This window comes from Aspergillus candidus (genome assembly GCF_002847045.1).
Source record: "Aspergillus candidus strain CBS 102.13 unplaced genomic scaffold BDW47scaffold_5, whole genome shotgun sequence".
Lineage (NCBI taxonomy): Eukaryota > Fungi > Ascomycota > Eurotiomycetes > Eurotiales > Aspergillaceae > Aspergillus > Aspergillus candidus.
In genome coordinates, this window is record NW_020194010.1 from 364,944 (window position 1) to 388,270 (window position 23,327).

The following is a 23,327-nucleotide window of genomic DNA, read 5'->3' on the forward strand; positions in this document are numbered from 1 at the left end:
AACATATTGTTGATCCCTGCATTCCCGAGTCCACAAAAATCCCACCAACTCCCGGCTCCGAGGTGTCAGTGTCCACTACACCCACAAAAAAACCCACAAGGCACCCGAGTCCCGACCTGACAGTTGACTGTGACACCCTAATCATCTACAACGCTCCTAAATCCTCGTGACAACTTGCGCAAATATCAATCCCAGTATATCTCATCCAAAATATCAAGCAATAACCACCAAAGTATAATATAAAATCAACAAGCCATCCAACGCCTAGTAAAACCCGAAAACAACAACAACAATTCATAAAATACCAATCAAGCAGCCCGATGCGTAGGCTGATTCGCCGCCATCCGCCTGTACCTCCTCGCAGTCGACACACGCGCCTTCTTCCCCCACAGTAGCAGCGGCACGGGCAGCAGCAGGACCACGAAACATATGACCGCGATCAGGATGTGCGTGTTCTGCATGTGCATGCCCTTTACCCAGGGTGTGAGCACGAACAGCACGATTACGGAGAGGATGTTGCGCGTGAAGATTACGCCTACGAGGGCGTCGCCGATTATCTGTTCATTCAAGGGTTGGAGGTTAGTTTATTTATTTTACAGGGGGGGGGATGGATGTGTTGAGGGAGGAAAGAGCGAGGAAACTCACGTCCTGGTAACTATCCATTAGGTAGGAGAGCGTCGTCTCGCTGATAATGGCGAATCCGAAGCCGAAGATGCCGTATCCTACGGCTATGACACTCCAGTGTGATTCCTTGTGCTGTATTAGCCAGACCCATTACAACAAGGAGCAACATCGTCTTTTAGTGGTGCGGTCGGAAGAAAGGGGCCATACATAAGCAAGCCCAAGCCCCAACATCAACAAACTCGCCGGATTGGTAACAGCCACGGGCAGCGCCAGCCAAAGACGCATCTCCGGCTCATAAATGCCCCCATTCCGCTTCGACAAAAGCACAATCATCCCATCGCTGAGATACCCGCCGAGGAAGAAGCCCACGACGCCCCCGATGAACGGGGCTATGTTCATGAGGCCCACGCCTGTCGCGTCGAAGCTGTACGGCGGCTCGATGAGATATGTGGCTTGGATGGAGGTGAAGATGGCGAACCAGGCGAGCGTCGTGCCGTATGTGATGGCTGTGTAGGTCACCGCGGGGAAGGTGAAGAGGGCGATGATGGGTTGTCGGAAGTAGGGGAGCAGGGACTCGTCGGTTTTTGTGTATAGGGCGAAGCGCTGGCGGTATGAGTTGGGGCGTAGGATGTGGTCGGTGGATGGTGAGTCTCTGGGGGTGGTTTGGTTGGATGTGTCGTTGTCGCCAGCGGGTTTTTGCAGGATTTCTGCTCCGTCTTTGTCTTCGGGGGTGTGGTTTTTTGCGCGTGGCGAAGATGAGGTCACTTCCTGGCTGTTCAATACAGGGACGTATTTTGATTCCTCGAAGAAGAGTATCACGCAGACCAGAGTGACACCTAGAAAGATAACACACCACCACCACATCCACCGCCAACCCTGCGACATGACAATATACCCAGCCGCGACAGGCCCAAGAAAGGTCCCAATGCACTGAAAAAGCACAAAATACGCATTCATCGTCGCATGCTGATGCACAAAGTACAAATCAGCGATAGTAATCTGCACAATGATCTCACTGATGGCGCTCCCCACGCCCGAGACAAGATTACACCCAATGAAGTCCCCCACGGTCATTGTGCGCGCCTGCCAGATACAAGATGCAAACTGCAGCGTGGTGCTCGCAATATACACCGGACGACGACCGTACTTGTGCACCAGCGGCACAAAAAAGATACACCCGATGGCCAGGCCGCCGTAATTGACTGCTGCTCCGGCGTTGAGCTGGTCGATCGTGAAGCCTAGTTCGCTTTGCAAGGGGCCCCAGGCTGTGAAGGCGATGTCGAGCTCGACGAAGGTCCAGAGGACGAAGAAGCACACGAGGCCTAGATTCACGGACTTGCGACCTGAGGACCAGTTGAGTGGGTCGTTGGGGTCTTCGGATGGCGTGGGGAAGAGGACGATTTCGTCTCCTCGGGTCCCTAGATGGTCTTAGTTATCGCATTCCCTTTTTCCACCTTGAACACGCCGAGTATGGACATACTATCCTCCAATAGCACAGTTCCTGGGGCACAAGAAATGACGTCTTGGTCTGGGGAGTTATCGCGCTCCATCCTTCACAGCTGACCTCTATCTCCTTCGTAAGAGTTCCTTTCTTTCGTGTAGCGTAACGATTGTGGTGACAATCCACCCCACCAGAGACCGGCCGTCCCTTTAAAACCCCCTCAAAGGACTAACCTGCCCTCTCTAACCAACACCCCAAATCGCCAGAGCGGATAAAAGACCGCCGTGGGGAATCCCGATTGATAGCCCAGATACGAGACTCCACGATCCAATAGGCGTCAATCCGCCCCCGGGTTAGTCTGGCTTCTCCGCAGATCCTTGCTCCAATGACAAACGCCAGGGCCGTTCGTCTCCGCATGGACGGTAGGGCAGATATGAAGGCCGGCTCGTGTGGGTGGGAGTGCGAGGGGGTGTCCGCTGTTTTCAATCGGAGGTTTAACCCATTCTTCTTATGGGGAGAGCCATGAGTGGTGATATGTCAGATTGGTGGTTCCTGGCTGCGAACGAGTCAAGTCTCTGTCAGAATGTGACACCTGCATCATCCTTGTCAAATGATGCCACTGAACGAGGTGGCGATTGAAGAGGATCCTCGGGAGTTTTTTAGGGGCTGTAAAGGTTGTCTGTTTTGGACAATCGCATGCAGGTTTGCAATACTACTGCAGAACCAAATCAGACTACTGAACCTCGAGTAACAAAACTTACCATGCAAAGAAAGATGGGTATTATTGAAAATTCTATGTAGCTTTTCTTCACTATTCAAGGTGATGGTATCTCCAAGGAATAAATGGTCAAACATCTGACGCCCAATCAATCATGCAGACAATCCCTGGTCTTTTTGAAATCAATCCCAACGCCATGCGCCTGAAAATCCGTCCCATCATATCTCATTGAAGTATCCCATAACACCGGAAATCACAACCCCCTTCTCTTCTCCATCCCAATCAATTGCGCCTCTGCTTCAAGCTGAACGCTCGCGCCATGCCTTCTCAATGGCACACTTCGCCAGTCTGTACAGCTCAGTGACAAAATCGGCCACGAGCTTGATGTGGACAACCTCGTTCGTGGAACACGTCTGTCGGAGGAACACCCGTTCCATCATGCTGGTCGCGGTTCTCAACAGACCCAGGTCTTTGGTGGCTTGCGGGTCAATCGGGTTCTGGAGAATGTTGCAAAATATGGCGAGGAACGCCGACATGGGGTAGAAAATGAGGGTCCTGGGAAGAGTCGCGTCAGTCATCTTGAACATAAAACGTAGGTGAGGTCGGCAAACCAGAAAATTCCATCAACCAGGACATGTTCGGCCGCTTCGAGGTACAGGAGCGTGGAGCGACTCGCTTCGACCGACAGGGCCAAGCTCGAGCTCACCCCTTCCATCATGCCACCCTGTCCGTTGACCCACGATTTGCAGCGACTGCTGGCCTGGTGAATGATGGTCATGCAAAGATGATAGTTCAAGCGGAGCATCACGGAATGCATGCTGACGTTGGGATCCGGGGTCTCGTGCGAGAATGACAGAGTCGGTCTCCACTCGGACGGCACCGAGACCCTCCACTTCTCGAGCTCGTCGTCCAGCTCGCGGATCTCTTTCAGCAGCTCCGCGTCCGTCTTCTGGAGCGCCTTGAACGAGTATAGCGCACTGCACGCTCGCGCCTTGATGATGCTGAGGCGGAGATCGACGGGGAAGAGGGGGTTTTCGGGCAGTTCTTGGGAGCGGTGGTGGTATTCCAGGCTGGTGTAGAGTTTTTCCACGTAGCCGGGTGGTAGAGTTAAATCGCAGTTATCGTGGTCGAACAGCTGCGGTTGGCCCGTTCGCAGAGACACGTCTTTCTCGATCGTATAGCACAACCAGAAGATGTTTCGAAGATGATGTTGTGTGCGTGGGTCCGTGTCCGTGACCGAATCTTGGTAGAGTACACTCTGTTGGGAAGTGGTTGTATGCGCGCCCAGCATGAAGATCATGCGGGCAGACAGTGACCCGTAATAGTTGGCCGATTGCAGATTCCCAGAAACGAGTTCGTACAGTGCCTTAAACATCAGTATGTTACACCGACGGGCCATCAAAGTCACCCAAAATGAAGCAAATAGAGAAATCTTACCAGCATCGCCACCGTCTGCAGCCCTTCCAGCGTCGCCGACTCCTGCAGAACCTGCGGGATCAGATACTGGGCCTTCAAGGCAAAAGTTTCCGGATCCACCGGAGATATCTGCTGGCGGATCGAGTCGCTTTCCGGAATGCGCGTGAGAGAGGTAAAGGCCAGGAAAGCGAAGATACACGCCCTGGTCGCGGCCTGGTTAATGGGTGAGTTGGTGTTTTGATGACGGTACGCGGTTTTGATGGTCTCTGCAAACAACGCCGTGTCGATGATGGGAAAGATCCGCATCATCAGGGAGCCACAGTACGCCTCAAAATTGATCTCGACGATATGCCGCTCCGGGAGCTCGAACACCTTGTGGAGGTCCATGAGCAGCGCGCTAGAACTCATCGCCCGCTGCTTTTCCCATGGTGGCCGGGCGGGACTGAGCTTGTCGAACGCGATATGCTGCCCTGTCCTCGATTGGATCCATTGCTGGCCCTCGGGGAGTAGGAACGGGATTCCCGTAATCAAGCTAACGACACCAAGCTCTCGACCGGCGAAGTGAAGCGGCACGGACGAGGAGACGGAAGACGGGCCGATAGGGGTGATACTCGGCGGGGGTTCGAAGCCTGGGCTTTCCGTGTTCGAGCTGTTTGGAGACTCGCGAGACACTGCATCCATTAAGCCATTGAGTATTGCGTTATAGGGCTTTCAGGATTAGTGACATACCGGATTCTCGCAGCAAATTATCAGTCAGGAGCTTTTCTATACGATCGATGCGCTCCGCCAAACGCGAAGTTTTCTGCTGGCTAAAAGAGCCGTTCAGTTCAGCCATGCTCGGCAAATCCACAATTTTATCAACGCGTGGAATGTGGGTCATACGGATTGGCATGGATCTTCTCCTTGCGTCTTCTATGGGTTGTTCTCGTGAAGGTACACGGAATATTGTGGTGGCTACACCAATTACATTGTGGTACAGCCGCGTCGCATTTGATCTAGATCTAATCAGAAATCCAGTGCGCGTTCAACATTGATCGAGAACCGTACCTTTCTCTTGTAGCAAGAATCACATGCTCTCGCGATGCGCTTCCTGGACGAGTGCGAGTCGTCTTCGGGATTTTCCCCGGAATTCGGGGACGGATACATAGGTATTAGATCTGCGACAAGCCTAGACGGGAAACCTGGCGTTTTAGTGCGGAATCAGCCAACCCCTCCTCAGTAAGGGCTAAGGATGATTATGGGAAAGTCGCAACAGCCATCTATACTGTAGAACCAAATCGGAGACGACAGCGGGGATCGAAGGATGCTTAATTACATCAAATTCCACTCCGAGGCCGCTGACAAACTGATGGGGCGAAATCAGCCACTTAGTCAGCGGAGATCATCCTCGATCCATAAAGGCAGTGGATTCACATGCAGCTTCACTGCTGCTCCGGTCAGCAAGCGCTTGGTTCCTTTTGCTTTTCCGGATCTCTGGTATCCCTTTGTGTTGGCCTTTTAAATACTAGGCAGACGGATTCCAGATCAGTGGAAACAAGCCGAATAGAATCGGACGGTATCGGAGGCTGATATCATGAGTATCACGTCGATCCATACCAGGACCACATGGCCCCCTGATTCTGACACAGACACCGCTCATTCCACAAGCTCAGACAAAGAAGGTGTTGCTGCTGTGAAACCTTGTCATAATCCATGGAGCCAGTGAAGATGACGCAGCACTGACGGCGTCGGGCAACTTGTCCCCGACCCGATATAATTAGGTAATGTGTCCCAACGTCCACAGAGGTAATGACAGGATCTCCACACAAGCTGCGGTCTGTTTCACCTGGGTCGAGCCTCCAGCTGGTCGGTTAAGGTTTATAGGCTGGGTTTGTCGGGGTATGCGGACCAGAAAACACGAGGTCTTTGTCTGCGGGGATGTTTCTTGCGTGGATTCTTTGACAATCGTACATTCCTATCGCCTGTCATCAGTTTCATTTACTATGAACTGCCTCCATTGGGCCAATAGAGGGTCTGCCAGTACGATGTATGACCATACTGGTATACACTCATCGTGTTCAAATATCTCTCCGAGTGGGTCAATACAATCTACTTATCACGCACAGTCAAGCTCTCTACCCACCATTAAGATACAAAGATAGTATCTCTCAGATCCGCGCGACCACATACCCACACCAAGCCAGGTGCATCACCTGTAAGCCCACACCACGAGACCCATAACACAACATGAGCACCCCATGCAGACAGATTGGTGGCCACCGAGATCGGCGCATTCCTACTGGCGCACGCGAGCAAGATCTCAACTTTGCAGCAAGCAGCGAGCGGGATCGATGCTGATATCTGCTCGTTTTACCAAGGAGGTCCCTACAGCTGTCGGACTATGAGCATATTATCATGTGTATGCTGGTCTTGAATCAAATCACACGAGGACACACAACACGAGGATCTATGTTGAAGACGTGTTCGGTTATCTCCGATGGGTAGGAATGAGGATGGCTATGAATACGATCGAGGTGGCTTTCTTTTTCTGCGGTGATGGACGACTTAACACGCGTAATGCCATTGTTCCAAGCCCAGCCCAACCCAGCCCGATCCAGCCAGCAAGCCAATTGCTGGAATGACGAAAGTCAAGCTTCGCCAGGATACACACACCAGCCCGGGCATACTACATCCGTCGCCGCTCATCAACAGGCATCAATATAGCAAGTAGAGAGCGAGCAACAACCAAATTCCCCATAAAATCAAATCACATAAAAAAAACCTAAAAATTCCTAACAAGTCTGACTGATCAAAGCCACTGACGGATATCACAAACATCACAAACATCATCATCATCATCAATCACCCAACCTCAATCCACTGTATTCCATCTCCCACATCTGCCCTCATTCTACACACACATAAATATCTATGTAGGAAAAACCCTACATAACAGTACAGATACAACAATCACACTCCTCATCCCCACAATCACACCCAAAGCAAGGCTTCGACACCGTCTTGATCGGTTTGCTGATTGATGATCCGGAGGACCCTGATGAGGGGAGGGTGAAGTTCACCAGCGAGGGGGCGGATCCTGCTGCCATTTTCTTTCTTGATTGATTTGTTTTTTGGATTTGGGTGGTTTTGATGTTTGGTTTGGTTGAGGGAGAAAGGTGAGATAGGTGGCTTGCGATAGCGGGTGGTCTGCGATTGACTGTGTGCGGAGCTCGTAGTGGGTGGGTGGTTCGAGTGGGATGATGGATGGATGGATGGAGTGGCCGCTCTAAATTGCTCGAGGGTCAGCTTTGTATGGTCGTGATTATGAAGTAAATTCATGTAGTTGTCGACCTACCTTGATGGTGATGCGACGGTGGTGGATGAAGAATTGATCAGGCAGCTGCGAAAACGCCCAGTCCGGGGTCGGGTCGTGCCCTAGTAGACTAAGTGATGCGCCCGCTAATCAGAGGCCACGATGTTGTTGCAGGTGGAGATCCCAATTTCAGCCTCGCTGTCTATATATAGATACTACTATGATGGTGGTTTACAAGAAGCAAGAAAAATAAATGAAGAGGAATGCTAACCATTATCCAAGGCGAACTGCCATATGTACAACTATTAATCAACTTTTGGCATCATAAATCATTCCTTCCAGTCCATCTTCTATAGATTTGGCATGGGTCATTGCACTTGTGCGGACGGCCAAGTTCCGCGTGCTAGGGTATCGTGTTCTAAATCGTCACAGCTCCTTTTGAAGGATCCAGTCTATCCATTATGTCGTATTCATGGAATCATCAAGCCATCATCTTTCAAATATGGCTGTGCACTCACAGCTGCTCCGCCCAGGGAGCCGCTCCAGGCTGCATCTGGTTGAGCCACTTGACCAGCTCGACGAGCTCGGCCCGGCGCTCATCCTCCAGCTGCTCCGCATCGCCAGTCAGGACCGACTGGAAGATGGGCAGCAGCTGGGGGGTAAGCTCACGGATGGTGGCGTCCTCCCACTTGTCTATTGGTACGTTAGCGGTCATTCAAAAACTTCGAGTTCCGGGTAAGTGGGACATACACAGCTGGCAGATCATGCGGAACAGGGGATCGTTCTCCTCATAGTCGTTCTTCAGGGGCAGGAGCTTGATCAGGGCCGGGAGGACATCCTTGAGGGGCACGTTCTCGCGGTGGCGGAGGATCATGCGGCTAAGACACCCGGTCGCATTGTCCTGAAGACGGGACACATCCTGGTGCAGGCAAGACTCCAGACGGCTGAGGATCGCAGGGTACTCCTTGACAATCTCAGCATCGGCGTTGGAGTGCTCGACCAGACGACCAATGGCATAGGCAGCGTTGGACTTGGTCTGGGAGTCCTCCTCGCCGAGACGGTGGAGCAGCAGCTTGAGGAACGAGGAAGTGAACTGGGTGCACGAAGCGCCCATGCCGTTGATGCATTCAGCAAGGACACCGACGGCGGTAGCACGCTCGAGGGACTCGTTGCTGCTAGCATAGCGGAGGATGGTCTTCTCGAAGACCTTCCACAGCTCAGCGAAGCTCTCACCCAGGGCAGCGGCGAGGCCAGACACAACGTCGAGACCGGTGTCAACGACAATCCAGTCGAACTCAGAGGTCTCCTCGCCGGCCTCGGCGGACTCCTCCTCCGGACCGAACTCGATCTGGCAGGGGTGCTGCTTGGTGATGATGTCGGTGATCATCTGGATGACGTTGTGAAGGGTCGTCTCGTTGGCGATCAGGGCAGGACCGCAGTAGCGCAGGTTCTCAGCCATGTTGCGGTTGATGTCGGCGACAGTAGCACTAGCATCGAAGAGGTTAGATATCAATCTCTCCAAGCAATTCAAAAGCAGGCACGGTTTAGGGAATTTGAGTCAGGAGTAGATAAATCGTTGTTCACGTCAACGTCGCTTTGCGACTCCGAGTGAGCTGGGTAAACGAAGGTGTTCATCATGGTAATCGCCTCGGAAGGATGGGAAATCCTTCACGAGACTCTTCCAGCTAGGGTGAAAGTGAAGGGGACAAAGATCCTCTTCAAGTTCAATCGAGCGGGGAGAGAAATAATAACAGAAAAGAAAAAGGCTGACATACCGATCATCTTCCTCAGTCCACATACGGACGGTGCACGTCATGAGGATCTCACCGAACTTCTTGACTTCCTTGGCAGGCTGGACCTGCAGGGGCAGACCCGGCTTCCACTTCTCCATCTGGCCAGTCTCCTCGGCGATACCGAAGAGCATGGCGTACGAGCGGTGAAGGGTGCTGATGGTGCTCTTGCGCACACCCTCGTAAGGGTGCTCCGCCAGCGGCAGCACAACCTCGATGGTCTTCTCGAAGTACGGCAGGTAGGCAGCCTTGGTGTGGGTAACCAGGTCGCCAATCACCTCCACAGCGATCTCCTTCTCAAGGGACAAGGGAGTGGTGGCGGTGATGTCATCCCAGGCGTCCTCATCCTCATCAATATCAACGTCCTCGATTTCACCATCCTCGCCGACAGGCTCGTCGTCATCGGCGCTGGCAACGCGAACCTTGCGGCCACCGATGGTGACTTCCTGGCCAACCAGGTCCTTGCCATGCTCACCCAGGGAGACGTCGAGATCGGTCTCGTCCTGGTCGATACAGGCAAACAGACCCTTGACCACGCCGTCGAGGAAGGGAGAGAAGTGCTCGACATACACCTTGGACATGGCACCCCAGAAGATATAGGTGCTCTCCTTCAGGCGCGAGTGTCCCAGGTGAAGGGCTTCTTCGGTGGCACGCATAAGCGGCTCAACGTAGGGCTGGTAGCGCTCAGGGCCCGCGGCCATGGCCATCTCACCCATAGCATCGGTCACGCTAGCGCGCAGATCCAGCTCCTCCTCGCTATCCTTGACGGTGGCGAACTCCTGGAGGAGATGCATGGTCTCATCGAAGAAAGGCAGGAACGCCTCGCCGGCAGACGAGGCCAGAGAGCCGATGGCACCGGCGGCCAGACCCTTGATTCTGAAATCGGGGTGCTGGAAGAGCTTGTGCAGGATCGGGACCAATTCACCCTGGTAGGGGGCAACATCCTTCTCGTCCAGACCGTCAACGACAGCATCAATGGCGCTGATGCCAGCCTTCATGATGTCAACGTTGGGGCCGTCCTCCTCGCCCTTGTACTCCTGCATGGCACTAGCCAGGTTCTGGAAGAGCAGGGGCATGAGTCTGGCGTGCTCCTGGCTGAGGTCCTCAACGAGATCGTCGGCCAGACGAGCAACGGTGTGCAGAGACGCCTGGCGAACCTTGGGCTCCGGGTCGGCGAGCAGCTGCAGAACCATGGGGAAGATCTCCTTCATCTGGGTGCTGATGAAGTCGGGGGCGCCCTCGACACACATGCCCAGGGCCATGATACCCGCACGACGGTAGTCGGGGTTACTGTTGCTGAAGTACTGGCCCAGGGCCTGCAGCAGCGGCACTACCACCTGGCTGGGGGGGAGGCTCTGGGAGAGCATGTCCAGCATACCAAGGGCAGACCGGGCGGGCGTGATGTCGTCGTCTTCGTCATCATCACCCAGCTCGGTCACGATGTGCAGGGCAGTGAGAGTAAGCTGCTCGCCCATACGCATGCCCTGGATCTTGAGCTTGCGGTACTGGACACACTGCATCAAGAAGCTGATGGCCTGGGTGCGGGTGTCCTCATCCCCGTTGGTGTTGGCGGCAATCTCGTTCATGAAGACCACCAGGTCCTTGAGGTGTACGGTCAGCAGGGCGGGGTCACAGCCCAGCAGGGTCTGGAACACCTCAAAAGCCTGCATGACGCGGTCCTCGTTCTGCTGGTCGATGGAATCCTTAAGCACGGCCACCATGGGCGGCACGAGCTGCTGGAAGGCCTTGACGGGGGCCTCGTCCTCATCGGAGTCCAAGTGCATGGCCAGCTTGCTCAGAGCAAGGAGGGTGTTGACACGGACCTCCTCGCTCTCGGGGTCACAGATGGTCTTCCCGAAGAGGTTGAACAGGTCCTGGAACTTCTCCTCGAAGCCCTCACCCAGCGTCTCCAGGATGGTGAAGAGGATGTAGATGCCCACACCACGCTCATCCTTGTTGCCGCTGCCACCGGCCTGAATCAGGAAGTTGGGCAGCTCGGCCCACTCGCCGTCGTTCAGGTCAACCTTGGCGACGGCGGAGATGATGCGCGCAATGGAGTGACGGACCAGGGCCTCGCTCTCACTCATGGAAGAGCGGAGCAGCTGCTCGCGGATCTGGGGCTTCTCGTTGGGCTGGATCTTGACCCAGTGCTTGTTCACCAACGAGCGGGCCTCAACGGCGGCCAGCTGTCTCAAGTGGGGGTCTTCATGGCCGGTAGCCACCTGGATCAGAAGAACCAGGGACTGGGGCTTGTTATAGTACTCGCGTTGGAGCACCCCAGTTGCTTCCTTAACGTTGCCCTGAGCGGCTGAAAAACGACCTGTCAGTATGATCTGTCACACACGCGTTTGACTCTGGGAAGACTCACGGTTCAGGACAATCTGCAACTGCTGGAGAAAGCGTTGCTGATCCATTGTGAAGAAAGAAAAATCAAATGCTTTTGTAACCAAATTTTATGTTCTGATGAATTAAGGCGATAGTCCCAGGCCCTCACGAGACAAAAATCTCTGCAGAGGCTCCTGTACAGGGACAAAGATGAGCTGTCTGCACAATGACAGGCAGCTCAAGGGGTATCACAAAGAATATGGAACAAAAGAAAGGAAAGAAAAAGTAAGAGAAAAAGAAGAGTTTGAAGAGAAAGGAGAAAGGAAGAGAGGGAGAGGAAGAAGGGAGGAGGAGGAGAAGAAGAATAAAAGAGACGAAGGGTAGAGAAAAAAAAAAAGTCGGACGCGGAGGGGAAAAGAGAAGAAAAAAAAAAAAAAAAAGTGGGCTGTTTAGTTTCCCCTTTCGGTCTTTAGCGGCCCGCCTCACGTGCGGATCCAGGCAATTATACCAATTATACCCAAATTATCCCCCAACAACCGCGTTTTCCAGTGTTGTTGTTTTGCAACCAGTATCCACTCGCGACAGAATTCTTACCCTCTCACACGGGATAGGGGTGGAATTGGATCCAGAAAACGATTCCATTGACACGGCAGAGACGCTGCTCAGTCTCGGGGTCCACCTGAAATTTTTGGCATGCCGGTATCTACTATCGGCCATTCTTCAGCCGTGTAGACAAACACGGTCGAGCTGGCTGTCTTCATTTCTCAGCCGTCTTCATGCTACTGTCAACATGGTCATTGCGGACAACAACGGGTCAAAATGACTCGGTAACCTCAGTTCAAACAGAATAGTCTTCATTACTAGCGAACAGATTCAATTCGGGTTGTTTCTTCCAGATTCCTTGCCGTCTGCTGCCTTAGGCGCTAATGCCGCACGGTCGATCATGCATGAGTTCTTGCATTTGACGTAGTAGCGTTTACAATTGGCCTGGCATTGTCACCATCCCACAATGGAAAGAGCAGTAAGCTTATGTCGCAGACGGCGAACAATGTGTTTCAAGTGGTGGCCCTACGCCTTAATGGAGGACCGTGGAAAACGTGCTATATGCAAGTAGCCTACACACCTATTAAGACACCAAGATATCGCTCTATTCTATGTCAATGGAGATATGAAATAAAGTGAGGACACCACAATGGTTACCAAGACAAAGAAGAAAGACAGTTGTATAGTAAACGAGCAGCACCTATCCGTAGAACAACCCAGGACAGGAGAATTTACATCAAAAATCCTCAAGTCCTGTCTACCCTTCACCACTCACATCACTGCCTTTTCAATCAATCCATTGAGCTCTATATCTAAATGTACCATGTCAAAAAAATAGTTCCTGTTCCTCGGGTCCATCATACCCTGATACCATGTACAATCATCAGCTGCTTTGTGCAGCAGTAACTGGTCAAACAGTAACATGCCCTATCCACTAGGTACTAACTCCTTTCAACAATGATGCTATCGTTATTCTTTCGGCATCCAAAATAAGAAGGGAATCAAACAAAGTAAATGAATGGCAATGAGCCTTTCATGATGTAAACCTTTTCTCTACTCTGATGTCAATCTTTTCTCTACTTCATATGCCCACCTTTTCATTCTCTTCTCCCCCCCCCCCCTCTTCCCATCCTTCCTTCTGTGGGAGCCTCAAAATCAGTCTATATATACTTCCCCGGCTCTTCTTAATCCGAACCGCGCAAATGTGCAAGCCTCACGGACACAGGGCGTCACTTACTAGATGTGTCCAATGCTACCATCTACCCCTCAGCTGGGTCGTTTCCTATAACTGCACAGACGACCGCTTGATAAAACCAAGCTAGTGATCTTGATGGCATAAATCTGATCATTGTGCCCGCCAAGCTGATTGGGGGGGAGGTTGCTGAGTAGGTATAGCCAGTCAGGCCTGGCCACCCATGCCCTAACATGAAGTTACTGATCAGTCATGAGAGGTATACCATCTCCGAAGAACGTAGATTCAGAATCTTCAAAGTCTCCCAATGGCAGATACTACCCTCATATAAACCAGACAGTTACCCTAATCTGTGCTCACCTGAAGCCACAGATCGTGTGAAATCAAAAGCCACTAAAGCTGCGCATAAACAGTGGCTGAATGCACCCGAATTCGAGATCACTGAGGAGGACCAGTCAGTGCTACAGAAGATTACAGATCATCCTGTTGCACATGGCTCAGCAGAGAGTGGCCGTTTTATCGTCATCTTGTCTCCGGGGAGCTTCGAGACCCAAGTTCCAGGTCAAAGAAGAATCATTATCTAGTAACCCATCTAGAGGCTCTGACTCCAGTATACAGCTATCAGCGATAGTCGAGGTGGTCGTTGTTACTCGTCACAAGGGACCTGGGGATAACACCCCTCTTTCCAAGATAGGGAATATCACACCGTCCGCCCAGGTTCAATTTTTTCGAATCTAGTATCTAGTCCCATGGCACGAGTCCCTTACAGGTAAACGAATTCAATCCATCAAGAAAGTTTGCCAGCCCATACTGATTAGCTCCCTAGACATGCCGTCCTTCCCTCGGTATGCCACGCATGGGCACCCCGTTTTTCACATCTCATATGGAACACCAGACACATCTACCGTCTCAGCATGTTATTCCGCCGTTCGATCTACAAGTGTCGCCCTGAATATGGGGTTACTCACGAAGGCCAAAATCATCATCTATCTTTTGTATCCTAGTAATCCCATTGCTTATTGCAACAATAAGGAACCCGTCAGGTTCTGAGCCTTGACATCCTAGGGTTCTTCACAGCGTGTCCCTGGCCCTGGCAAATCAGACTTTGACGAGATAATCCTCGTTCATTACTTCAATGATCTATCGCCAAATTGCTGATCACAAAAAACCATTTATCGTATTAACAAGCTACATCAGTAGCAATTCAATTGATAGTCTGGACCTCGCTATTGATGTAAGTCTCTCAACATGATACAGCCCACACACGAAGACGGCCCAGTTCTGACAAAACCTATTGGATACAATAGATTATTATCTCCAGATTCGTAATTGTAAGGGGGGTCGACAATGTGGAGTCCGTTGCCCGTGAAATGAGAGTCCAGGGTGCCGAGAATTGACACGATCAGAAACGCTGTGCAGCAGAAGATATTGGATCCCGACTTCAGCTGTTTGCTAGCTCATTCCATTTGCGAATAATCATTGCATTTTGGGACACTCTTAGAACACTCAACGTACTTCTCGCCCAGTTCTGGCCATGCTCGATAGACCTTCTGTCGACAATGTGGGTGACATACTGTCAAAGGATGACTCTGATAGATAGACAAGGTAGTGATGATTGTGGTAGAAATGTATGGCGGGCTTTGAATTGAAGCACTCTTCTCTAAGAAAAAAAAAAACCTGGGAGTGAAGCTTTAAGGTACGGGTAGCCAGAAGAGCCAAACAAGTTATATTGACAGAATCCGCTAGATTGCTTTTCGCATTAGGTAGAGACTTGGTTTTCCAGCAGCAACATCTGTGTCAACGGGATCCAACGTCGAGGCAAGCTTGCCGTTACTGTGATGGACTATACCTATGCCCACTTGAGGTTGTGTTCCGGGACATGTCTCTCGATCTGGTGCAAAGTGTGATACTACCGGTTTGGAAACGGACTCAATTAGCCTATTGACAAACTTATCGGCCGATTGAAGCGGGTAATTGTCGATTTGTTTGATAATATGGCATGTAGCGTTCTACGTCTAGGGATCGTGGTCAGCTCGAGGAATCCTGCCAGACCTCAATTCGATATTTGTGTGTCCCGTCTGGACGTTGCTAGACCTGCAGCGGTATTCTGGTAATATTCTTGAATATATGGGAGGTTACGAAATTACACGCCACATGGGTTTATCTTGCTCCTTTTATAAGGTGGTACTAATTCAACTTGGGTTGGGTTGTTTAGAAATCCGGCCTTGGATATATAGCATTTCCTTGATCATGTCAAAAAATATATAACTGACACAACCTCGATGAAACCTCGATATAACCCACAGAAAATACCCTACGATCTATTATTAAACCCAGATAACAACCTATTGACAGCCAATCTAAGCTAAACAAACAAGAACACTATTTACCCCAACCCACACCCTCCAACACGATTGCCGAAAATACTAGGTAGTACCGTGAGCACACCAAATTAGAGTTACACTGTCACGAGATATGTTATGCCCCTTACAGCGCCAAATTAAAAACAAATATTCAACAAGACGGCAAGGTGGGAGAGTGGTTAATCCGTAAGACTCGAAATCTTATCCCTTCGGGGTCGTCGGTTCGAATCCGGCCCTTGTCGACTTTTTTTGCTCCTGTTTTGTCCTCATCGGGTAGCTGTTGCTAGTGTGGTGAACTGGTGAGAGTAAGCTGGAGTTTTTTTTGCTTCTCTTGTTTTTGGTTGATAGTGTATGTTTTTTTTTTTATCTTTCGTATACGGAGGACGTGCACTAGGTTTCACCTATACATTGGACTTTGTTACCTAGGTACTTGACTGCAGCTAATAGGATCCAATCGGGAGCTTGGGCTACTTCTGATACACTGCCTGAATCTAAATTTGTACACGCCACCTAGACAGAATAGAATCAACCTGATCAACCCTGTTGGAACTCTTCTCATGCCCAGCAGCAGTGCTGCCCACCGAAGGTACCAACCCACTTCCACTTCCTCAACAATACTGGTACTAACCAATATCTAGTATAATAACCACAACTCTAATTGGGTACCAGCAGCCACCCCAGCGGCATCACTCCCCAATCACAATGCTTTGGACTCGTCTGCATCTGCCCCAAACAGGAAACAAAACCACCGCGCCAACCGGCATTGTCTCCATCTGATCAGGATGGCTCGAGATACATCTTTTGCCCACTCATCCCGCCGTAAGACGTTATACTAATGTAGTAAGTGCAGTAGTGGTAGTAGTCTGGTACGGTCAGCGATTATGATCCACCCTCTCAGGGAAAAAGAGACATATTCCCTGAGCTAGAGAGCCTGGTTTCAAGCGACATGCAGAGAATAACACGGGGTTGCATTGGTTGCATTGGTTGCATATAACTAGTACATGGCCTGGACCTAGTACCTAGGCACCTGGATACTTAATTAGTCACTGGTAGTGAGTAGTAACCTGCCTAGGTCCTACGGTCTACCCCTGCCTGTGACCAGAACGGAGGCGGCAGTTGACATGGATCGAGGTGATTGTTCCCCCGCACCGAAGAATGGAAGCTTCGGTGAGGACTTTTCATCTGAAATATGGTCCTGGTGGCGTGGATGATGGGGCTCGGTGTGCTGTTCCTGATTTCTACCTAGGATGGGTTTACGGAGTAGAAAATCTCTCACTTTGGGAGGCACACACCCTGACCCATATATATTCTCTCTCTCTCTCTCTCTCTCTCTCTGTCTTATATTTTTTGATTGCCTGCATTCAAAGTTATTTAATTTTATGTTTACCTATGATGGTAAGATCCAGGATAGGATAGCCTTTTAAGCGGAAATAAAAATTTCCACGTCTCTTTTTGCGACAACCAGCTGTTTCAAAAGTCTCATAGAAGGATGACTCTGGCACGGACATAAGGAAAGAATTCGCCACTAGCTAAACCCCAACAGGATTAGTGGGAGGCAGTGGCCAGAGAAAAGGTGAAAGCTCGAAGCTCGGGAGCTCCAATAGAACTAAATTGGGTTGCATGCAAGCTAGTGACGCTGGAGCTGCGGAGAGCTGGAGGAGGGGCATCCCACCTTGGATTTTTCTCTTCTTTTCTTCTTGTCTTTTCTTTTTTCTTGCTCTCTTTTTTTTCGGTCAGAAATAGATATATATAGGAGAAGCATGTAGTAATATTTTGGAATATTTTCTATCCACCATGAATGCATATCGTTTGTTTCTTTCCTTGTCATGATTTAAGCTGTTGCCGCAGCTGTCGCAAACTCCGACAATACCGTACCATACAATACAACATAATACCAGAATTACCACATGATACTGACAGTAACGGTATCAGACCAGGCCGATCTCAGCCGGGCCTTTTCGTGGGGAAGCACCGAGCATACCACGAGACGAGCACAGCATCTGCAAGGCCGAGCTCACCTTGCGTTCTAGCTTCAGTATTAGAGGATGGTACTGTTAAGGGTCTTGAATTTTTGCGTGTTTGACCGGCTAAAACCCCTCTTTGCTGGTGTAGGTCATGGTAAGGGACAGTCCACCCGAGGCAGAGAGCTCGGAACACACGTGAGATGGTAGGTAGGAGAGGAATCAGCTCGATCCAAGGTCTTTTTCTTTGTGCATGGGATCAAATGGAAATGAATCTGATCCGGTGTCGCATGTCACATTGTCGATGCTACTCCGAGTAAAGTTAGTTAGTAGGCTGCAAAGGATATGGATTTGCTGGGCGGATATCGCGCTGTCCACGGTCAGCTTTATCGATAGACTTATCAACCAGCTGATATCAAGCGCATCAGGATAAGGCATTCATCCTTATCTCGAGCTGACTTGTTCTGGAATACAGTCTCATATACTTTACCTACCTGACCTACCTTACTCCGTACTCTGGCATTTAAGCCATTTAAGCTCCCATTGTGTTGGATGTATGAGCCGTGTTACCCGGTCTCTCATGTGATACCGTACGGTACCAAATACTCCCTTTTCATCTCATTCTACCAATCCTCTGGAGATTGGTAAGCTCGCCTCCGTTGAGTCCAACGATCATAGTCGGGGGGTTCCGGCAGGGTATGGGTGTATGTGGTATGTGGTATGTGGTATACTTGTATTATTGGTAAATTACGCGCGCAAGAGACCTGGCCATTTGCCTCCTCCTCTCTTAATCTTTTGCTCCCTCCTTTACTTCTACTTTTTGGTTCACATCATTTTCTCCATTTTTCTCCATTCTTATCCGTGGTCTTGCCAATATTCATTTGTATCTGTTTTTCTGTCTTTTTTTTTTTTTCTTTTCATCCATTCCTGGATCCACTCCACCACACGGTCCACACCAGCTGGTCTAGTTTCCTCTTCAAGGGAGCTTTCTTTCCTTACCTGACAGACACCAGATTGAAAAATACCGTACCCTGACTAACTACGACTATAGTTAACTAACCTCAGCTCCAGCAAAGCCAACTAACTTTCTTTTATTACTCCAGCTTTTTTTCGGTCTGATGAATTCTTAACTTGTTTCCTACAACCTCCTGGTGTAGTGGGTTTCTTTCTTTCTTCATTCTTGCCTCTTGTCTGCCACTGGCATCAGTTAAAGCTTCTTTTCTACCCCTCTGATCCCCCCCATATTGGCGCCGCTTCATCTATTGCATGCTTTCTACCCCTGCCCTCTCCCGGAGCATGCATTGTATCGCTGGTTTAAGAGTGATCTGATTCATTGTCCTGCTGTCATCTATCTATCTGCGTGCTTGTTGGCTAGCTTCTGCCTCGGACCAACCCCGCCATCTACGGATTCATGCAGACCATGCCCCCCCGAGCGTCCATGACTAGCTCATTCTCTGTGACGGACGCCAACAATGAGGTGGTTTGCCCACTGAAGAACAATGATGGCTCCAATTGTCGGAAAAGATGCTTGGGCGTGAGTTTTCCCGTTCCCGCCCACCCCCCTCCTTATTTGTTCTCTACTCCGCGATAAGAGCCCCACTTTTGGCAAGCTCGGCCTTTTTGATCATGATTATCATTCTGTCAACTGGCTGTGAGATATACATGGAACTTTGGAACGGGGAGGGAGGTGGTGACGGAGGTTGAGGCTTTATAACCACCTATCTGGCGTTCGCATCTGACATGTCATGTCCCCGCGTTAGGAGAAGCGCTATCGCTCCATGCAGGAGCACATTCGGCGGGCCCATCCGAACCACTATATCCCGAAGCTCCCGGCGACCGAGGAGAGCTTCCTTCTGATGGTCACCACGCCGCCGGATCAACGGGCCCATTTGTCTCCGCCAAACCAGTCTCAGTCTCATCGGAGGCGCAATGGTGGGTATAGCTCCATGCGACCGTGGGATACCTTGTTGATGGGGATTTAGGAATCGCCGACCGCGATATCTACGTCGCGGATGCCAGCTCCCCGGCTACTCCTCACGGGCCTGATGAGACTCATCCGGCCGCCGCGACTGCCGCTGTAGCTCTGGCCCAGTTGCATCATAATCGGCTCGCTTCGGATTGGGATACGGATATGGTATGTCGACTTCACCCTTTCGAATCATTTTTTAAAGCGCAGGAATAACAAATGACAGGAGAGCCATTCGGACAACGACCTTGCGCAAGGTCGTATGCGTTCTTCCATTGAACTGCCGTCACTGCGTGATCATTTCAAACAAGAATCGTTACGGCCACTGTCGCCTCCTCGCCCACGAGGCCTACTACCGTCCATCCTCAACCACTCGCCCCCGGGGCGCTCTTCCACCCTGCCTCCGATCCAACGAAGTGACAAGCTGCCGCGACCGCGCAAGTCCTCTATCTCTGGAGCTCGCAAGCCGAAACACGAGCGGATCAAGTCGCGCGAGTTGAACAGACGACGCCCCAGTCTCGGCGACCGCAAGGCACTCTCGGCCGAACCGCAGACTGCCGCATGGGCGCAAGGCAAACGGTGGGAGGACCTGATCGAGGCAGCCACATCGGCGACGGAGGTCGACGACGATCGACAGTCTGAGGTGAGTCCGCTCAAACGACCTCCTCCCCCGACCCTTATCGGAGATTGCTAACCGTACCTGACGTCAGCTCGGTCGCTCGCCCACCATTCCCCCACTGATTTCCAACCTGACGGGTCCATCCGAGAAAAATCGGTCGTCGTTACCCCCGGGGTTCGCACAGTCGGGGCTCCCTCATCCGTCGCATCGTCCTTTCGGGCCTCACTCTTACGCGGCATCGCCTCTGCACAAGTCCCTGACCCCACCTCCCTACGACCTGGCCCGCAACCGCGACAGCGACCTGGAACCGTTCCCGTCCATCGAGTCGTCACTTGACTCGGCGTCGACGACGTCTGGCAGGATGGGCGTCAGCCGCCTGGGACCGCCGATGAACGACTCGAGCCCGGTGCTGAACATGTTCCCTTCGTCGGCCTCGCAGCGCCAGCACCACCGCTTTTCGAACCCGACCCCGGCTTCCTACCGCAGCAAGGAGATCGAGATCTACTGCGCGCATTGCAAGCGCGCGTGGCCCGTGAACGAGTGCTACGCTTGTACTGAGTGTATCTGCGGCGTGTGTCGCGAGTGCGTGGGCATGTTCATGGGCAGTCCACAGAACTCATTCCGAAATGTGACATCGAGTCCGGGCAGCGCCATATCGCATGGACCTACCAGCTATCCCAACCGGCCCTGTCCGTCGTGCCGGGCGATTGGGGGCAAGTGGAAGGCATTCCGATTGGATTTCAGATGATTTACCTTTTCTTTCACCTTTTCACCTTCCCCCTTCTTCACCCTTTGCTTTTCTTTCTTTCCTTTTATTCCTTTATTTACCGGGACACGGAGTTGAACGGAGTCAATCATGTTTTACGGACGTTACGATTAACGGATTGAGGGACTCGGTACTCAAAAAATTTACGGATGATGACGGGGAGTGCTTTGCGGGCGGAACAGACAACAGCAGCGGGCACTCCCTAAGTGACGAGAACCCTGGATGTAACGCACCAGATGTAAAAGCTGGACTTTTCTTTTCTTTTCTTTCTTTTTCTTCTTCTCTTCTCTTGTTTTCTCTCTTTCACTAGATGAGATGTTTTTTTCTTCTTCTCTCACTGGTACAACTGGTGAGATCTTTCTCTTCATGAGTGAGATTTGACGTGACGCTGGCGATCATTCGATATACACTAACGGTGGCATTTTGGTGTTGGCCTTTTATTTTATATATGTTATCTGGTTGGTTGGTTTGACTTTTTATGATATATGTATGGTGACTGCATCAATGAAGATATATCTATCTATCTTTCCAACTCACCAAGAGTTTCCCACCCTAACCAGAACGGAACAAAACAACCTCAAAAACCAAATCCAAGGCAGCCAAAGAAACCAAGCAAGAAACAAAGACACAAAGAAAACTACTCAACCCAAACAACACTGCCCACCCCCTCTGCAGTCCCCACCTCTCCCTCCTCCCCAACATCCAAACTAGCCACAACGCCCCCCAACTCCCCACTCTTCACATCCCTCTCCAAAACAACCACCCTCGCCGAGCTCTGATCCCCAACCAGCATCAAATTCCCCTCCCGGTTAACAGCCATCGTGCGCGGGACCTTCCCCCCAGAGGAGACAAGATCCTCAACCTTCACCGTGCCGTCCTCCTGCCGGCTCAGCGTGACCACGGAATCATTAGGCGCAAAGGCCTGGTCCGTGCGAATGGAAACGTAGATGTTGGACCCCGCAGCGACGACTGCCGACAGCGATGCGCCTTCAGGCAGGGTCTCATCCGGATAGGGCACGAAGGACTGGATGTGTTTGAAGATAGGGCAGTTCTCTCCCTCCTCCTCTTCTTCTCCCTCATCATTCCCCCTCTTCTCCTTCTCCTTCTCCTTCTCCTTGTCATCATCGCCAGAAGCAGACGGATAAACCACCTCGTAAGCATTCATCCGCCCATTCAACTCATTCACCGTGTAAAGCGTCGTCTCGCCCCCCCGCCCAGGAACATGTCCAACAGGCGCAAAGCGCGACAGCGAAGCAGGCGGCGTCCAGAAGACAGCGTGGCGGGGCCCCGCGCCCCGCGGGAAGCCCCCGATGGAGGGGCAGGGCGAGAGCTTGCCGGTGGATTTTTGGATCGCGTAGATGCGGATCTCGTCGGCGCCGAGGTCGGGCGAGATGATGTAGGTGCTTGTGGGGTCCAGGAGGACTTGGTGGGGGTGGGAGATGGCTTGTTGCGGGTTGGGGGAGGGTTTGGAGAGCTTGTAGGGGATGAATTGGTGGGGTTTGGAGTTGGGTTTCAGGGGGAGGGTGTAGGTTGAGAGGGAGGCGCCGCCGCTGTTGCATTCTTGGTTAGTTTTGTAGATTGTGTAGGGTGTGTATGTGTACGTGTGCGTGTATGTGTATGTTTATACGTGTATAGTATAGGGAGGGGAAAGGAAGAACATACTAGTGCGCAATAGCGAGGTATCGCTTCCCATCTTCACCACCATAGATAACGCTGTGGACACCACCGCCAGGGACCTCCGTCGTGGTGATCTCTTTCAGCGAACCTCCCTTGTCGGAGATGGAGAGCGTGCTGACTGAGCCATTGGTCTTTGGATCGCCCGTCTCGTCGGAGCAGTAGAGGAGGTGGAGATCGGGATCGACGGTGAGCCAGCTGGGCATGGGCCCGCATGCTTTCAGCGAGGACACGAGGTCGAGCTTGTAGGCATCATTGTGGCGCTGGGTGAGGGAGAGGGCGTAGACGTTGCCGTTATAGTGGGTTGCGTAGATGTTGGCTTGTGATGATGATGCTGCTGCTGCGGAGAGCAAGGGGGAGAGGGAGAGGAGGGTGGTGAGGGGGTGGATCATTGTTGCGATTATCATTTAGAGGTATGTTCGCATTTACATGAGGAGAAGAAGGTAGAAGAGAGAAAGGAGAAGGGTCGTGATTTTAAAAGAATTAGAGAGCCCTTTGAAGGGCAGAATTCCGGATAAAGGAACCATCGTGGCAGGGATGATTGGGGGTGTTGATGTGGGGAAGTACAGGCTGGGAGTGGTATGGATCGACATGTATGCCTGGAATGTAACTGTATCACTTCATTTATTTCGAGTGT

At 51.5% G+C, this 23,327-nt stretch overlaps 5 protein-coding genes and 1 non-coding gene across 6 annotated transcripts; 2 read left to right on the forward strand and 4 right to left on the reverse strand.

Annotated features, from left to right (window-relative positions):
* Positions 1-148: 148 nt before the first annotated feature.
* BDW47DRAFT_66197 (MFS general substrate transporter) lies at positions 149-2,363 on the reverse strand. Its single transcript, XM_024819555.1, has 4 exons — positions 2,105-2,363; positions 832-2,042; positions 646-750; positions 149-557 (listed from the first exon to the last, which is right to left on the reverse strand). Exons 1-4 carry the CDS (start codon positions 2,172-2,174, stop codon positions 309-311), a joined length of 1,635 nt encoding a protein of 544 aa, XP_024675295.1. The 5' UTR covers positions 2,175-2,363; the 3' UTR covers positions 149-308.
* Positions 2,364-2,866: 503 nt separating this feature from the next.
* On the reverse strand, positions 2,867-5,554 carry BDW47DRAFT_99846 (putative C6 transcription factor). The gene is made up of 6 exons (XM_024820951.1): positions 5,247-5,554; positions 5,082-5,194; positions 4,929-5,008; positions 4,221-4,870; positions 3,395-4,149; positions 2,867-3,338 (listed from the first exon to the last, which is right to left on the reverse strand). The coding sequence occupies exons 1-6, from the start codon at positions 5,343-5,345 to the stop codon at positions 3,083-3,085; spliced, it is 1,953 nt and encodes a 650-aa protein (XP_024675296.1). The 5' UTR covers positions 5,346-5,554; the 3' UTR covers positions 2,867-3,082.
* A 2,192-nt stretch (positions 5,555-7,746) lies between these two features.
* On the reverse strand, positions 7,747-11,997 carry BDW47DRAFT_99849 (putative importin beta-4 subunit). Its single transcript, XM_024820952.1, has 4 exons — positions 11,650-11,997; positions 9,267-11,589; positions 8,242-8,978; positions 7,747-8,184 (listed from the first exon to the last, which is right to left on the reverse strand). The coding sequence occupies exons 1-4, from the start codon at positions 11,693-11,695 to the stop codon at positions 8,006-8,008; spliced, it is 3,285 nt and encodes a 1,094-aa protein (XP_024675297.1). The 5' UTR covers positions 11,696-11,997; the 3' UTR covers positions 7,747-8,005.
* A 3,868-nt stretch (positions 11,998-15,865) lies between these two features.
* On the forward strand, positions 15,866-15,946 carry BDW47DRAFT_t16. The gene has a single exon. It is a non-coding gene; the product is annotated as a tRNA-Ser (tRNA).
* Positions 15,947-18,590: 2,644 nt separating this feature from the next.
* Positions 18,591-21,564, forward strand: rfeD (putative transcription factor RfeD). The gene is made up of 5 exons (XM_024820953.1): positions 18,591-19,199; positions 19,426-19,597; positions 19,648-19,799; positions 19,858-20,274; positions 20,342-21,564. Exons 1-5 carry the CDS (start codon positions 19,077-19,079, stop codon positions 20,996-20,998), a joined length of 1,521 nt encoding a protein of 506 aa, XP_024675298.1. The 5' UTR covers positions 18,591-19,076; the 3' UTR covers positions 20,999-21,564.
* Positions 21,565-21,653: 89 nt separating this feature from the next.
* Positions 21,654-23,082, reverse strand: BDW47DRAFT_122847 (3-carboxy-cis,cis-mucoante lactonizing enzyme; the record flags this gene model as incomplete). The annotated part of the gene is made up of 2 exons (XM_024815932.1): positions 21,654-22,566; positions 22,679-23,082. 2 exons carry the CDS (start codon positions 23,080-23,082, stop codon positions 21,654-21,656), a joined length of 1,317 nt encoding a protein of 438 aa, XP_024675299.1.
* Between the last annotated feature and the right edge of the window lie 245 nt (positions 23,083-23,327).